The 15,970-nt window shown below is 53.3% G+C and overlaps 1 protein-coding gene across 3 annotated transcripts in view; it reads right to left on the bottom strand.

Moving 5' to 3' along the window:
* ASB1 (ankyrin repeat and SOCS box containing 1) overlaps window positions 1–15,459 on the bottom strand; it is a 91,355-nt gene extending 75,896 nt beyond the window's left edge. Inside the window, exons 1-3 of one of the 3 annotated variants that reach the window (XM_064286442.1) lie at window positions 13,591–15,265; window positions 11,608–11,749; window positions 9,445–9,747 (exon numbers count right to left, since the gene is read on the bottom strand). In XM_064286442.1, the coding sequence (XP_064142512.1) occupies window positions 9,445–9,747; window positions 11,608–11,749; window positions 13,591–13,702 (557 nt within the window). In that variant the 5' untranslated portion in view covers window positions 13,703–15,265. Of the gene's footprint in view, window positions 1–9,444; window positions 9,748–11,607; window positions 11,750–13,590; window positions 15,266–15,386 lie in introns of those variants that run through there. The other 2 variants (XM_064286441.1, XM_064286440.1) reach the window with 2 other exon arrangements.
* Window positions 15,460–15,970: the final 511 nt, after the last annotated feature.

The following is a 15,970-nucleotide window of genomic DNA, read 5'->3' on the forward strand; positions in this document are numbered from 1 at the left end:
CTACAACACGCTCTCCCGGCGTCCAGGTCTTGGTTTCTGAGTTCCATCCTCCACTACAACACGCTCTCCCGGCGTCCAGGTCTTGGTTTCTGAGTTCCACCCTCCACTACAACACGCTCTCCCGGCGTCCAGGTCTTGGTTTCTGAGTTCCACCCTCCACTACAACACGCTCTCCCGGCGTCCAGGTCTTGCTTTCTGAGTTCCACCCTCCACTACAACACGCTCTCCCGGCGTCCAGGTCTTGGTTTCTGAGTTCCACCCTCCACTACAACACGCTCTCCCGGCGTCCAGGTCTTGGTTTCTGAGTTCCACCCTCCACTACAACACGCTCTCCCGGCGTCCAGGTCTTGGTTTCTGAGTTCCATCCTCCACTACAACAAGCTCTCCCGGCGTCCAGGTCTTGGTTTCTGAGTTCCATCCTCCACTACAACACGCTCTCCCGGCGTCCAGGTCTTGGTTTCTGAGTTCCATCCTCCACTACAACACGCTCTCCCGGCGTCCAGGTCTTGGTTTCTGAGTTCCATCCTCCACTACAACACGCTCTCCCGGCGTCCAGGTCTTGGTTTCTGAGTTCCATCCTCCACTACAACACGCTCTCCCGGCGTCCAGGTCTTGGTTTCTGAGTTCCATCCTCCACTACAACACGCTCTCCCGGCGTCCAGGTCTTGGTTTCTGAGTTCCATCCTCCACTACAACACGCTCTCCCGGCGTCCAGGTCTTGGTTTCTGAGTTCCATCCTCCACTACAACACGCTCTCCCGGCGTCCAGGTCTTGGTTTCTGAGTTCCATCCTCCACTACAACACGCTCTCCCGGCGTCCAGGTCTTGGTTTCTGAGTTCCATCCTCCACTACAACACGCTCTCCCGGCGTCCAGGTCTTGGTTTCTGAGTTCCATCCTCCACTACAACACGCTCTCCCGGCGTCCAGGTCTTGGTTTCTGAGTTCCACCCTCCACTACAACACGCTCTCCCGGCGTCCAGGTCTTGGTTTCTGAGTTCCATCCTCCACTACAACACGCTCTCCCGGCGTCCAGGTCTTGGTTTCTGAGTTCCACCCTCCACTACAACAAGCTCTCCCGGCGTCCAGGTCTTGGTTTCTGAGTTCCATCCTCCACTACAACACGCTCTCCCGGCGTCCAGGTCTTGGTTTCTGAGTTCCATCCTCCACTACAACACGCTCTCCCGGCGTCCAGGTCTTGGTTTCTGAGTTCCACCCTCCACTACAACACGCTCTCCCGGCGTCCAGGTCTTGGTTTCTGAGTTCCACCCTCCACTACAACACGCTCTCCCGGCGTCCAGGTCTTGGTTTCTCAGTTCCACCCTCCACTACAACACGCTCTCCCGGCGTCCAGGTCTTGGTTTCTGAGTTCCATCCTCCACTACAACACGCTCTCCCGGCGTCCAGGTCTTGGTTTCTGAGTTCCACCCTCCACTACAACACGCTCTCCCGGCGTCCAGGTCTTGGTTTCTGAGTTCCATCCTCCACTACAACAAGCTCTCCCGGCGTCCAGGTCTTGGTTTCTGAGTTCCATCCTCCACTACAACACGCTCTCCCGGCGTCCAGGTCTTGGTTTCTGAGTTCCATCCTCCACTACAACACGCTCTCCCGGCGTCCAGGTCTTGGTTTCTGAGTTCCACCCTCCACTACAACAAGCTCTCCTGGCGTCCAGGTCTTGGTTTCTGAGTTCCATCCTCCACTACAACACGCTCTCCCGGCGTCCAGGTCTTGGTTTCTGAGTTCCACCCTCCACTACAACAAGCTCTCCTGGCGTCCAGGTCTTGGTTTCTGAGTTCCACCCTCCACTACAACACGCTCTCCCGGCGTCCAGGTCTTGGTTTCTGAGTTCCACCCTCCACTACAACACGCTCTCCCGGCGTCCAGGTCTTGGTTTCTGAGTTCCACCCTCCACTACAACACGCTCTCCCGGCGTCCAGGTCTTGGTTTCTGAGTTCCACCCTCCACTACAACACGCTCTCCCGGCGTCCAGGTCTTGGTTTCTGAGTTCCACCCTCCACTACAACACGCTCTCCCGGCGTCCAGGTCTTGCTTTCTGAGTTCCACCCTCCACTACAACACGCTCTCCCGGCGTCCAGGTCTTGCTTTCTGAGTTCCACCCTCCACTACAACACGCTCTCCCGGCGTCCAGGTCTTGGTTTCTGAGTTCCACCCTCCACTACAACACGCTCTCCCGGCGTCCAGGTCTTGGTTTCTGAGTTCCACCCTCCACTACAACACGCTCTCCCGGCGTCCAGGTCTTGGTTTCTGAGTTCCACCCTCCACTACAACACGCTCTCCCGGCGTCCAGGTCTTGGTTTCTGAGTTCCACCCTCCACTACAACACGCTCTCCCGGCGTCCAGGTCTTGGTTTCTGAGTTCCACCCTCCACTACAACACGCTCTCCCGGCGTCCAGGTCTTGGTTTCTGAGTTCCACCCTCCACTACAACACGCTCTCCCGGCGTCCAGGTCTTGGTTTCTGAGTTCCACCCTCCACTACAACACGCTCTCCCGGCGTCCAGGTCTTGGTTTCTGAGTTCCACCCTCCACTACAACACGCTCTCCCGGCGTCCAGGTCTTGCTTTCTGAGTTCCACCCTCCACTACAACACGCTCTCCCGGCGTCCAGGTCTTGGTTTCTGAGTTCCACCCTCCACTACAACACGCTCTCCCGGCGTCCAGGTCTTGGTTTCTGAGTTCCACCCTCCACTACAACACGCTCTCCCGGCGTCCAGGTCTTGGTTTCTGAGTTCCATCCTCCACTACAACACGCCCTCCCGGCGTCCAGGTCTTGGTTTCTGAGTTCCACCCTCCACTACAACACGCCCTCCCGGCGTCCAGGTCTTGGTTTCTGAGTTCCATCCTCCACTACAACACGCTCTCCCGGCGTCCAGGTCTTGGTTTCTGAGTTCCATCCTCCACTACAACACGCTCTCCCGGCATCCAGGTCTTGGTTTCTGAGTTCCATCCTCCACTACAACAAGCTCTCCCGGCGTCCAGGTCTTGGTTTCTGAGTTCCATCCTCCACTACAACACGCTCTCCCGGCGTCCAGGTCTTGGTTTCTGAGTTCCATCCTCCACTACAACAAGCTCTCCCGGCGTCCAGGTCTTGGTTTCTGAGTTCCATCCTCCACTACAACAAGCTCTCCCGGCGTCCAGGTCTTGGTTTCTGAGTTCCATCCTCCACTACAACACGCTCTCCCGGCGTCCAGGTCTTGGTTTCTGAGTTCCATCCTCCACTACAACAAGCTCTCCCGGCGTCCAGGTCTTGGTTTCTGAGTTCCATCCTCCACTACAACAAGCTCTCCCGGCGTCCAGGTCTTGGTTTCTCAGTTCCATCCTCCACTACAACAAGCTCTCCCGGCGTCCAGGTCTTGGTTTCTGAGTTCCATCCTCCACTACAACAAGCTCTCCCGGCGTCCAGGTCTTGGTTTCTGAGTTCCATCCTCCACTACAACAAGCTCTCCCGGCGTCCAGGTCTTGGTTTCTGAGTTCCATCCTCCACTACAACACGCTCTCCCGGCGTCCAGGTCTTGGTTTCTGAGTTCCATCCTCCACTACAACAAGCTCTCCCGGCGTCCAGGTCTTGGTTTCTGAGTTCCATCCTCCACTACAACAAGCTCTCCTGGCGTCCAGGTCTTGGTTTCTGAGTTCCATCCTCCACTACAACAAGCTCTCCTGGCGTCCAGGTCTTGGTTTCTGAGTTCCATCCTCCACTACAACAAGCTCTCCTGGCGTCCAGGTCTTGGTTTCTGAGTTCCATCCTCCACTACAACAAGCTCTCCTGGCGTCCAGGTCTTGGTTTCTGAGTTCCATCCTCCACTACAACAAGCTCTCCTGGCGTCCAGGTCTTGGTTTCTGAGTTCCATCCTCCACTACAACAAGCTCTCCCGGCGTCCAGGTCTTGGTTTCTGAGTTCCATCCTCCACTACAACAAGCTCTCCCGGCGTCCAGGTCTTGGTTTCTGAGTTCCATCCTCCACTACAACAAGCTCTCCCGGCGTCCAGGTCTTGGTTTCTGAGTTCCATCCTCCACTACAACAAGCTCTCCCGGCGTCCAGGTCTTGGTTTCTGAGTTCCATCCTCCACTACAACAAGCTCTCCCGGCGTCCAGGTCTTGGTTTCTGAGTTCCATCCTCCACTACAACACGCTCTCCCGGCATCCAGGTCTTGGTTTCTGAGTTCCATCCTCCACTACAACAAGCTCTCCCGGCGTCCAGGTCTTGGTTTCTGAGTTCCATCCTCCACTACAACAAGCTCTCCCGGCGTCCAGGTCTTGGTTTCTAAGTTCCATCCTCCACTACAACAAGCTCTCCCGGCGTCCAGGTCTTGGTTTCTAAGTTCCATCCTCCACTACAACAAGCTCTCCCGGCGTCCAGGTCTTGGTTTCTAAGTTCCATCCTCCACTACAACAAGCTCTCCCGGCGTCCAGGTCTTGGTTTCTAAGTTCCATCCTCCACTACAACAAGCTCTCCCGGCGTCCAGGTCTTGGTTTCTAAGTTCCATCCTCCACTACAACAAGCTCTCCTGGCGTCCAGGTCTTGGTTTCTAAGTTCCATCCTCCACTACAACAAGCTCTCCCGGCGTCCAGGTCTTGGTTTCTAAGTTCCATCCTCCACTATGACAAGCTCTCCCGGCATCCAGGTCTTGGTTTCTGAGTACCATCCTCCACTACAACAAGCTCTCCCGGCATCCAGGTCTTCGTTTCTGAGTACCATCCTCCACTACAACAAGCTCTCCCGGCGTCCAGGTCTTGGTTTCTGAGTACCATCCTCCACTACAACAAGCTCTCCCGGCATCCAGGTCTTGGTTTCTGAGTACCATCCTCCACTACAACAAGCTCTCCCGGCATCCAGGTCTTGGTTTCTGAGTACCATCCTCCACTACAACACGCTCTCCTGGCATCCAGGTCTTGGTTTCTAAGTTCCACCCTCCACTACAACAAGCTCTCCTGGCGTCCAGGTCTTGGTTTCTAAGTTCCACCATCCACTACAACAAGCTCTCCTGGCGTCCAGGTCTTGGTTTCTAAGTTCCACCCTCCACTACAACAAGCTCTCCTGGCATCCAGGTCTTAGTTTCTGAGTACCATCCTCCACTACAACAAGCTGGCGTCCAGGTCCTGGTTTCTAAGTAGCATCCTCCACTACAGCAAAGCAGGCTTCCCTGGAGAAATGACCTATCTCAGGGCTGATACAGTCCAGGTGCAAGATGAGCCTAGCATACACTGCTGAATGAGATAGTAAGGAAGTGCTCAAACCATGATGGGGAAATACCTCACACACAGAGCTGGCTGGACGGCCTCCCTGCGACCACATCTGAGACAACTGGAGCAGCATAACAACGATGACAACGATGGATTACAGATCACTGGAGGACACAGGAAACCAGGACTTTACACTAACATAAATGAATAAATTAAAAATTGGATGAGGATGCAGAGTACCTCTCCACAAAACAGTGATTTCAGAGGGGAAAAGAGTCACTTTGCAATGGAAAAGCCTGGCACACACCACCTCAATCCAAAGATCAAAGTGAACATGACTGGTCACAGGACAAACGGAAATCGCGTGCAACCTGACAGGACGTGATGGAGAACACAGCTCCACTTCCGTGAGGTTCCTGCCAGGTGGCATCACCTGGATCTGGGTAAACTTTGGACAAACCCAAACCGACCAACATTCTCCTTAGTAAGTGGCCTGTAACCCATCTTCAGAAGCGTGCAGACCAAACCATGAAAGCCCAAGAAAGAAACCACAGAGCAGCTGCAGAACGAGGGAGACGGAAGAAGACGTGACACTAATGACGTGTGCTGGTACAACTGGCCCATCAACGGAAATGGGGTCATGGAGTACCTCAGACACTGCACCATTCCCAGGACCTTCTGCGAACACCACGAGAAGCACTCTAAAACACACACGCACCAAGCAGAAGGTGAGAATTCATTTTACACATTCAACCAACCAAGAAAAGGAGAACTAGATCCGGAATGGCGGGTTATGTTTTTTCCCTTTCCTTCTTTCTCCTTATTCTTGGTGGTAAGTCTTCCAAAATGTTTGTAATTTTGGGCAATAGGACTATCTGGTATTAGCTGAGCTGTGGGAAAGACAGCCCTTCATCCACTCATAAAAACATACTGGATGGGATCCAGTTCATTTCCATCCTGAATAGCTTCCAAAACCCCCCTACTGCTTTTAATATTGCTGGCCAGGAGCCGCTGGGGACAACTCAGTAAATCAGCGTAACTTTTGCAATGCAGAAACACCACCCCTTGCCCAGGAGCTTAGAATACAGAAACCTTTCAGTAGAGTAACAGATGGTCTTGGTACCACGCTATAAAGGTGATGCCCTGTGCTCCAGTGAAGGAGTTGGATGACTTCGCAATGGTTTCTCAAGAAGGGCATCTGTATCATTAATTTAAGGCAGTTGTACATCGTGAACTGACTGAGATGCCCAAAGGGGTTTCTGGAACGAAGCTAAGTTTCACAGGTTGATCCTACTCAAAAAAATCTCCTAAGTAACAACTCACACTCCCCAAGACACAGAGAAGGGACTGAGGAAGTGTAGGTTAGCGGACTAACCAAAACTCAAAAGAAAACCCATCGCTGTTAAGTCAATTCCAACTTACAGCGACCCTACAGAACAGAGCAGCACTGCCCCATAGGGCTTCCAAAGAGCAGCTGGTGGATTCACATGGCCAACCTTTTGATTAGCACCCAAGCTCTTAAAAACTGCGCCCCCACGACCCCTTATCAGACTAGAAATCCTTAAACAGAAAAAAGTCCTCACAGGCTTATCGCCCTCTAACATAAAAGTTGAAAAGCCCTGCGGTGCAGTGGTCAAAGCACTTGGCTGCTAACCAAAAGGTCAGTGGTGCAAACCCACCAGCTGCTCCAGCAGGAGGAAAATGTGGCGGTCTGCTTGCATGAAGATTTACAGCCTTGGAGCCCTATGAGACAGTTCTACTCTGCCCTATAGAAATACTGAATACATCATGGACTGCCAAAGAAGGAAACCCTGGTGGCGTACTGGTTAAGTGCTACGGCTGCTAACCAAAAGGTCCGCAGATCGAACCCACCAGGTGCTCCTTGGAAACTCTATGGGGCAGTTCTACTCTGTCCTATGGGGTCGCTATGGGTTGGAATCAACTTGACAGCAATGGGTTTTTTTGTTTGTTTGTTTGTTTTGGTTGCCAGGAGGACAAACAAATCTGTCTAGGAAAAAGTACGGCCAGAATGCTCCTTAGAAGCAAGGATGGCAAGTTTCGTCTCATCTACTTTGGACATGTTAACAGGACGGACCAGTCCCTGGAGAAGGACACCATACTTGGTAAAGTGGAAGATGAGCGAAAAAGAAGAAAACTCTCAATGAGATGGACTGACACAGTGGCTGCAACAATGGGCTCAAGCATAACAGCGATTGTGAGGATGGTGCAGGGCTGGGCAGTGTCTCATCCTGCTGTACGTAAGGTAGCTATGAGTTGGAAGACTCCAGAGTACCTAATAACAACATAGAGTCGCTACGTGTCAGAATCAACTGGACGCAGTGGGTTTGGTTTGTTTTTAACATAAAAATCTTATTACTCTCATTTACCTTCCCCAAAGATAATTCCAGACCCACTTCACATTTAAAGCCTTTGGACAGGATAGAGAGACACTCAGTGTCTAATTCAAGTCCATGTTCTGCCCTAGGCAGGGGGGAGTGCCAGCCCTCCGCCCACCAGAACACCTGGGCTGCGGCCTGGAACTAGGGAGCCCTGCCACGTCCTTTTCAACACTGAACTACTTCACTGTGAACTAGCTACCAAAACCACATGCTGTGCGACTACAGAAGGGTCTGGCCTCCAGAGCTGAGAGGGAAGAAAAGCAACTCTGGTAAAAGGAATTCACTGGAGACAAAACAAAAAGATAATTCAGTTCAAATAAAAGAATAAAGGTGATCATTAGTGCAATTAAAACAAAACCATTGACCTTCTGAAAGAACAGTAAGGGGAGAGCAAAGAAAACACAGATCGTGGAACAAAGGTATAAAATAAAAGAAATTTTAAGAAACAAAAAGATGGCAGAAACAGACCCGATATCAGCTATGGCAATGTCAACTGCATTTAAACACAAATCCCAGACGGTCACATGACAGGTGAGCCCACACAACACGACTTGAGCCACGAAGAGTATGTACATGGGCCTTCCACGACACCAACAAGACCTTTTTGATAATGGGTGTTACAGGTTGAGCCGTATCCCCAAAAGGTTCAAGCCCTAACCCCCAGTACCTGTGAACGTGACCTTGTTTGGAAACAGGGTCTTTGAAGATGTTATCGGTTAGATGAGGACATACCAGAATAGGGAGGGTCCTGATCCAATCTGAGTGATGTTTTACAGAAGAGACCCAAAGACTGAGGACAGACACCAGGTGAAGATGCTTCTATGAGCCAGGGAGCACCTGGGGCCCCAGAAGCTGGTGGGACGAGGAGAATCTTCCCCTAGCGCCTCCAGAGAGAGCATGGCCCACTGACACCCTGAGTCCACACTCCCAGCCTCCGTACCTGTGAGGCAGTACATTTCTGTGTTGTCCCAGCAAGCTGAGGCCCTGGGCATGATCCACACACAAGAGCTTCCATGAGCTCAATGAGCATCAAAACACACAAGGTGAGAACTGCAGAAACACAAGAGGAGATGGACAGGGCCCGACGGGGACTGGAGACTGGCACACGCTCTGCATTTGGAGCAGAAGAAAAGGGCAAAACAGGCTTTAAAAGACAGAATTTGAATACTGAATTTCAGGCTCATTTATCTCACTCTGCAAATGACGCGCCCGCGGGTGTGTGTTTCGTTTCATTGAATCTTGTTTCAACAATGTATCCCGACACTAAAAAACAAAAACTCAAAGTACCTCCAAAACGGAAACTAGATGCTCCAGATTCTCTGAGCACAATAAAATCAGGAATTTATAAAAATCTGTATAAAAACTTTCTCCTCCATAACTGTAAGGACAAAGAGGAAACTGGCTTCAATTATAACTACTGAAAAAACAAGGAAAAATTTTAAGGGGAAATGACCAAAGCTATCCTCAAGGGTACGTTAATAACCTTGAAGGTTTACACCAGTAACGAAGAAACCGATGAATTAAGGATTCAACCCAAGAAGCTAAAAAAAACATAGTCAAGTAAAATTAACAAAAACGGAAAGAAATAAGGATAAAAACAGACAAACAAATCATTAAAAAATACTACAACAGGTAAATAAAGCTAAGAAATAGCTCTCTGAAGAAACAAACACACAGCCCCTCTAAGGAGCCTAATTTTAAGGAGAGAGAGGAAAAAAGCAAACACAGACGACAAGGACAGAGTAACCGGCTGCGGGAACCAGGACTGGCGTGGCCACCGTGTCTGCAGGGGCACGGGGCATGTGGCCAGTGCAGGGCAGCGATGCTGGTCAGACACAGGTGCACTGACCTGATGAGCGCCTTCAGGATGTCGGCCCTGCCCACACGTGCGGCGTGGTAGACCGGGGTGCTACGGTGGTGCCGGCTGCCATTGGGGTCTGCGCCAGCTTCCAGGAGGATCTGGGCGCACTCCAGGTGCCCGTTCACCACAGCTACATACAAGGCAGTCTGCCCCTTGACGTCCACCAGGTCGACCTCTGCCCCCTTCCGGATGAGGAAGTCTACACAGTTCCCGTGGCCGGCGGTGGCCGCGATCCGCAGTGGTGTGCAGGGTAGCCAGCCGCAGCACCAGACAGACTTCTCATTGATACGGCTGCAGAAAGAACACAGAGGAATGAGGCTGTGAGGGCGGCCCTAGGACCTGGACCAGCTGCTCTGTCTTCTCCCACGCTGGTGACAAAACACAAAGACCAGGAGGCTTCCACCTGGGCCCTACTTTAGGATACGCTCTGGCAGGCTCACCTCACTGAGTGTGCCCTGGGCAGGCAGGCAGGCGGGCACCGCCAGCCCCTTCTACAGATGAGGAGCCAGGGTACAGACTGATTGACTCACACCGAGATCAGAGCTCGGGCTTCTTGCAGAGCGCTCTCCTCTACGAAGGAGGGCAGGGCCTGTGCAGGGAGGCAGTGCGGAATGTGGACAGTGCACTCGACAGGGGCCTGAAGGCACGGCCCCAAGGCCCCGTCCTCAGTAAGCACCTGAGAAGGCCTGAGGCTGAGGCTGTCTCTGGCCTCAGCATCCTCACCAGGGCCAGAGGACCACTGGGACAGGCTGCAGGAATCCCTCAGCAATGTTAGGCCACCTTCCCGGCTGACAGCAGCAGAGGCAAGCTGTCCAGACTGGGCTCTGAGTCAGTGTCACAGTCAGAATGAGACACCCCAAGGACCGCCATGGGCCTGAGCTCACTGATCCACCAAGTCACCAACAAAGCAAGGCACATGCACCTCTTCAGGCTGCAGCTCAGGACAAGGCTCGGGATCCAGAAACACCCCCAGGGCAACATCACCTCAAACAGGCCTGGGTTCCCCTTCACCTGGCCAGGAAGGCCGAGGAAAGTGCCAAGGACTTATCACCAAAGGAAAAAGAAACCCAGCCAGTTACCACTAAGCCAACTCCAACTCATGGCGACCCCATGTGTGTCAGGGTATAACTGTGTTCCACAGGGTTTTCAATGGCTGTAATCTTAGAGAAGCAGATTGCCAGGCCTTTCTTCCATGGCACCAATGGGTGGATTTGAACCTCCAACCTTCTGGTTAGCAAAAGAGCACAAACCGTTTGCACCACCCAGGGACCAAAGAAATAAACAGCAATCAAAAATATCATCAAGAAATGGGGAGAGCCCCTGAACCTGAGCACAAGGGGAAATGGCGAGAGCCCCTGAACCCGAGCGCAAGTGGAAATGGGGAGAGCCCCAGAACCTAAGCGTGAGAAGAAATGGGGAGAGCCCTGAACCTGAGCGCGAGGAGAAATTGAGAGAGCCCTTGAACCTGAGCGCAAGGAGAAATGGGGAGAGCCCCTGAACCTGAGCACAAGTGGAAATGGGGACAGCCCCAGAACCTAAGCGTGAGAAGAAATGGGGAGAGCCCTGAACCTGAGCACAAGGGGAAACAGGGAAAGCCTCTGAACCTGAGCGCAAGGAGAAAGGGAAAACAGAACTTGGAAAAGCAGCATGCGAACGTGTGGCCTAAGACCTGCTGAATGCTTATATTCTCCTGTTGCATCTGCAAGTTTAATCAAGGGCTTCACTGGGCTTGAGTCATTCGCAGTAAATATTAGTGGGTAATCCCCCCGATGTCTTTGTATGACAATCCTTTCTGGGTACTCAGGGATTCTTTTTTAAACACTGATATCTATTCTGATGAAGTAATGCTGAGACAGTAGAAGGAAAAGAAGAAATACATTCCTGTCCTGTCAGAAATCCCTCTCACAGGAACAAGGGTGCATTAGTTTCAGCACTGATGTAGGCAGTCCTTCCACCAGCCCACTGCCATCCTAGCCCTGAACGGGCAGCCAGACACAAAGCATGGAGGGTTTTCAGGCTGCAGAAACCTTGTCTGCAAGCCAGAGACAGCAACGGCCCCTTACAGACAGTGAGGGCCCAGCAGGAGAGGACGCTGCAGGCCGCTGCTTGGTGCAGACCCGCCGGGGCCCCAAGACTCAGCGGCACACTCACCTCCGGTAGCTCTCCTCTTGCAACAGGCTCCTGAGGGTCTGCAGGTCCCCAACGTAGGCTGCATCATGCAGCCTTGTGTCCTCACAGTGCTCGAGAGGGTGATCACAAAACTGCTCCCTCAGCCACTCCTTCAGATTAGGACCTGCACTGAAGAGAGGGCCTCCGTCAGCTCTGAGCACCTGCCAGGCCAACCAGCTCAGGGAATCTGGCAGGGCCAGCCAGGAGGGGGCGCCACCCTCAAAAAACAAATCAGCCCCATGCTATGGAAACTTCCAGAGCACTGAAAAAGGAAGACGCTTCCCTTAAGAAGTCAGCACATTCCTGGCGCGAAACTTGACAAAAACAACTTTTAAAAAGATTTGAGGGTCAGGGAAAATGAACCAAACCAGCTTAATACAGAAGATCCTCAATATAGTATTAGCAGACTGAAATAAGAAATATAGAACCAAAAAATCCATCATAAGATTAATTCATCCCAAGAATACAGAAATGTGTTAATATTGGGGAAACCACATAGCCATCTCCTCTTTACAAAAAGAAGACATCTGACAAAATCCCATAGCCTGCAAACGCTGCTATTTGCAACATGATGACTCTCGACCACGCCGGCCTGGGTGATGGCCACGGGGCTGTCTACCGACGTAAGAGTGACCAGGCTATACACTTTAGGTGAGACACTTAGCTGTGTAAGTTATACATCAGTAAAAAGGAAAAGTGTGACAGACACCAATATAAAGCCGGTCCTTTACAACGAAGGGGGGCACTGGTGGTTTAGTGGCAGAATTCTCGCCTTTCGTGTGGGAGACCCAAGTTCAATTCCTGGCCAACGCAATTCATGCACAGCCATTGGTCTGCCAATGGAGGCTTGCGTGGTGTTGTGGGGCTGAGCGGATTCCAGTGGGGCTTCCAGACTAAGACACAGTCCGAGACAGATTAGGAAGAAAGGCCTGGCAATCTACATCCAAAAATCAGACAATGGAAACCCTCTGGAGCACAACGGTCTGATCGCAGCTGGTCACGGAGATGGCACAGGACTGGGCAGTGTTTCATTCCTTCATACATGGAGTTGCCATGAGCTGGGGCAGCTGACAACAATATAATGAAGACTAGAGAGCTGAGTAACAATAGAGACTAGAATAAATGGAAAAACCATACCATAAACTTGGATGAGAAGATTCCATACTTGGAAAATTTAAACATGTTATCAAATAAATGAAGAGGTTTAACAACTCTCTTTGGGATTGTGATTTCAGATATGACAAAAATATTCTAAAGTTAATTCAGAAATATAAATAAGTGGAACTAGCTTTTTGTTTCTTCTGCAAGAGTAATGAGAAGTAACTGACGATAAAGCTCCTCTCTCATCATGATAAAAAGATAAATAAACCAAGCTGAATTAACTGCCCAGGAAAGACTTGAGTATAACTAACTTAATATATGGTAAATGAGCCTCAGGGTCAATGAGGACGGAAGAGCACTCAACAAACGGGATTTGTACAATGAGACACCTGCTTGGAAATAATTCTGTTCTTCACCTCAGCAACAGCCCAGAACAGATTCCAGATGAACGTGGGGCTTTGTGAAAAGCATCGGGGAGGTGCGCCGGAAGGCGCGTGAGCTGAAATTCTGCCCGCCACGTTACACCAGCAGGAGACCGAGCACACGGCTACGACGCGCACCGCGCACCACTCCACTGCGGGCCTTGGCAGGTGCTGAGGTTCCTCTTTATACTCATATCTCCTCTGAGGGCCTACTGCATACAAGGCTCAGCAACAGGTCAGTATCCCTGCCCTCCAGGACCTGACAGTCTACCAGCAAAGGTAAGGTGAAGGTGACAGGCAGGTGGGCAAGCAGCAGAGGTCCACGAACATGCGGTCACGCACATCGATCCCACACCAGAATCAGATCAGCAGGCAGGCATCGAGCCTAGGAACGCCACCGAGTGCCATCCCACCCCTTTCCCAGTCATTACAAGACACCAACCGCTTTCAGTCAAGTCGACGTCAACTCGCAGCGACCCCACATGTGTCACTGCAGAACTCTGCTCCACAGGGTTTTCAGCAGTAGAACGACAGGCCTTTCTTCCGAAGCACATCTGGGCAGACTACCATTTGCACCACCCTATACAAAAAACCAAACCAACTCTGACTCGCTGCAGCCCTACAAAGAAGAACTGCCTCACAGGGCTTCCACGGGGCGGCTGGGGATTCAAACTGCTGACCCAAGCTCTTAGCCACACCCTGTAATCACTCCGTAATCACAATTACTGTGGAGGGGAAGTTCAAAGTGGGGGTAAGGAAGATGCAGAAGGCATGGACAATAATTAACAGGTACATAGGATTCGAGGAGCTTTTGCGGCGTTCTCCTCTGGGACTCCCTTTGCTGGCTTCATTTCACACTGCCTGGTCAGCTCAACGCTGGCTCCTCTCCTCCAGTTCCAGCTCCAAAGACAATTCCAAACTTGTGTTTTTCCAACCAGCTTCTCCAAAGACAACACTACCCCAGGATAGCACGTAAACTTTAACACACTAACGAACCGGTAGCACGTGGGGGTATAGAAAAAAGCCCTGCATTTAGGGCAAAGCCGGTGTTTCTTCCACAGGATGACTCTCTGCCCTGGAAGCGGCTGCTGGGCCTCTTTTTTCCAATTAAACATCTCTCATTCCAACTTGCATTCTCACAGGAGATGACAGTTGGAACCCCACAGGGTCCTGGCTGTCCCTGGGGTCAAAGTCAATACCAACCACCAAACCCTGGGACTATGTCTTACTCACTCTGTTAACTGAGGTATCCCCGGTCCCCAAAAGGATCCAGTCAAAAGTAGGTCCTCAATAAACGTGAGTTGGATGTGGTCGGATGGATGGGTGAAAAGGACTATTCCCACTGCTCTCCAAGTCAACATTATAGCCCATTTTCGAGATTTTTGCATGACACAGGTGAGCACGTGAGGGCATTAGGTACAGAGGACAAGCTCAGACAGCAGGCAAGAAGGGAACTCTCCCATCAGACCAGACCACTGGGAAGAGGGACCCCTCCTCTCCCGACCACGAGCAAAGACCCTGGGAAGATTCCGGGCAAACAAAGTCTCTCCGGCCTTCCCTCCGCCCCGGGCCCCCTGCAGAGCCCCGGCCCCCTGGCTTTCCCTTCCCTGACTTCCCTGAAGCCCTCCTGGACTCAGCCCTCCTCCAGCCCCCTGCACTGCAATAGAAAGCCTAGGGTAAAAGGCTCCCTTCGCCGGTAAATTCACGTCTAGGTAGTACGATTATCTCGAGAGGGATACCCAAGGTCGGAAGGCTATTTTGGGGGTGGTCGTTAGCCCTTCTAGCTTTCTAAGCCAAACTATGCCAGGGCTGCCTCCCCTGCTGCCGGCCAAGGGCCCTGACATGCTGTGTCACTGACAAGCACGCCGGGAACGGCGTTACCGCTGTCCCTCGCCTGCGCCCCGCTCCCCGCCCCGGGCTGGCCCGAGGAGGCGCGATGGGGACGGTCCCTGCCCTGCGGACCGACCTGCCCGCTGCACTCAAAGCGGAGGGCGAGCCGCGTCCTACTTCCACAGCTGGGGCATATCGAGTCCGCATCGGCCAACCGACTGGCGGTTACCACGCGAGCTCCGCGGGAGAGAAAACCTAGCGCGAGGGCTGCTCCCGAGGGGCCGGGGCGGGGACGCGTCCTCGGCCGGGCCGCCCCGACCCCCGGCTGCGCGGGCCCCACCGTGGGGACGCGGCTGCCGCGCTCCAGCCCCCCGCTGCCCCACACGCCCCGCGGCCGGCGCACGGTACCTGCGGGCCCCGGCCCGGCTCCGGCCTGCAGGCCCGCCCCGGGGCGCCCGTCGGGGCGGCCGCCCTCCGCCATGGGCGCCTCGGCCTCGGCACGTCCACAGCCCGCTCCGGCGGCACCAGCCCGCGCAGCCCACCGCCGGAAACTACGCGACCTGCCGCTTCCGGCGCCGCGGCGGTCCGTCGGGGCGTGACTTCCGGCCGGCGGACTTCCGGCCTCGAGCAGGGGGCTTCCGGTGCCGCCCCCGCCCCCGCCCCCGCCCCCCGCCCCGCAGGCCTCGCTCCTGGAGACTTAAGGGCGAGCGGAAGCCCCGCGGGCCGTCGGGAGCGCTGGGCCCCGGGAACGCGGGTTGTCTGAGGGCCGTCGGGGGTGTGGAGGCTGCTGCTATTCCTCCGGAGGGAGCGGAGGAGTCTGGGAAAATTCGCCCAGCTGTGGGTGGGGCTCGGGAGCCTAATTTGCATGTCCCTGGAAACGCCAGGTGATTCGCGGGAGGGGCGTGGCCTCCGCCCATGTGGGCGGGGCCGAGAGAGGGGACAGTGTTCGAATCCTGCGCCGACCTGGTACAGGTGTCTCCCCGTGCACAGGA

The sequence above is a fragment of the Loxodonta africana genome, chromosome 6 (genome assembly GCF_030014295.1).
Source record: "Loxodonta africana isolate mLoxAfr1 chromosome 6, mLoxAfr1.hap2, whole genome shotgun sequence".
In the NCBI taxonomy this organism is placed as follows: Eukaryota; Metazoa; Chordata; class Mammalia; order Proboscidea; family Elephantidae; genus Loxodonta; species Loxodonta africana.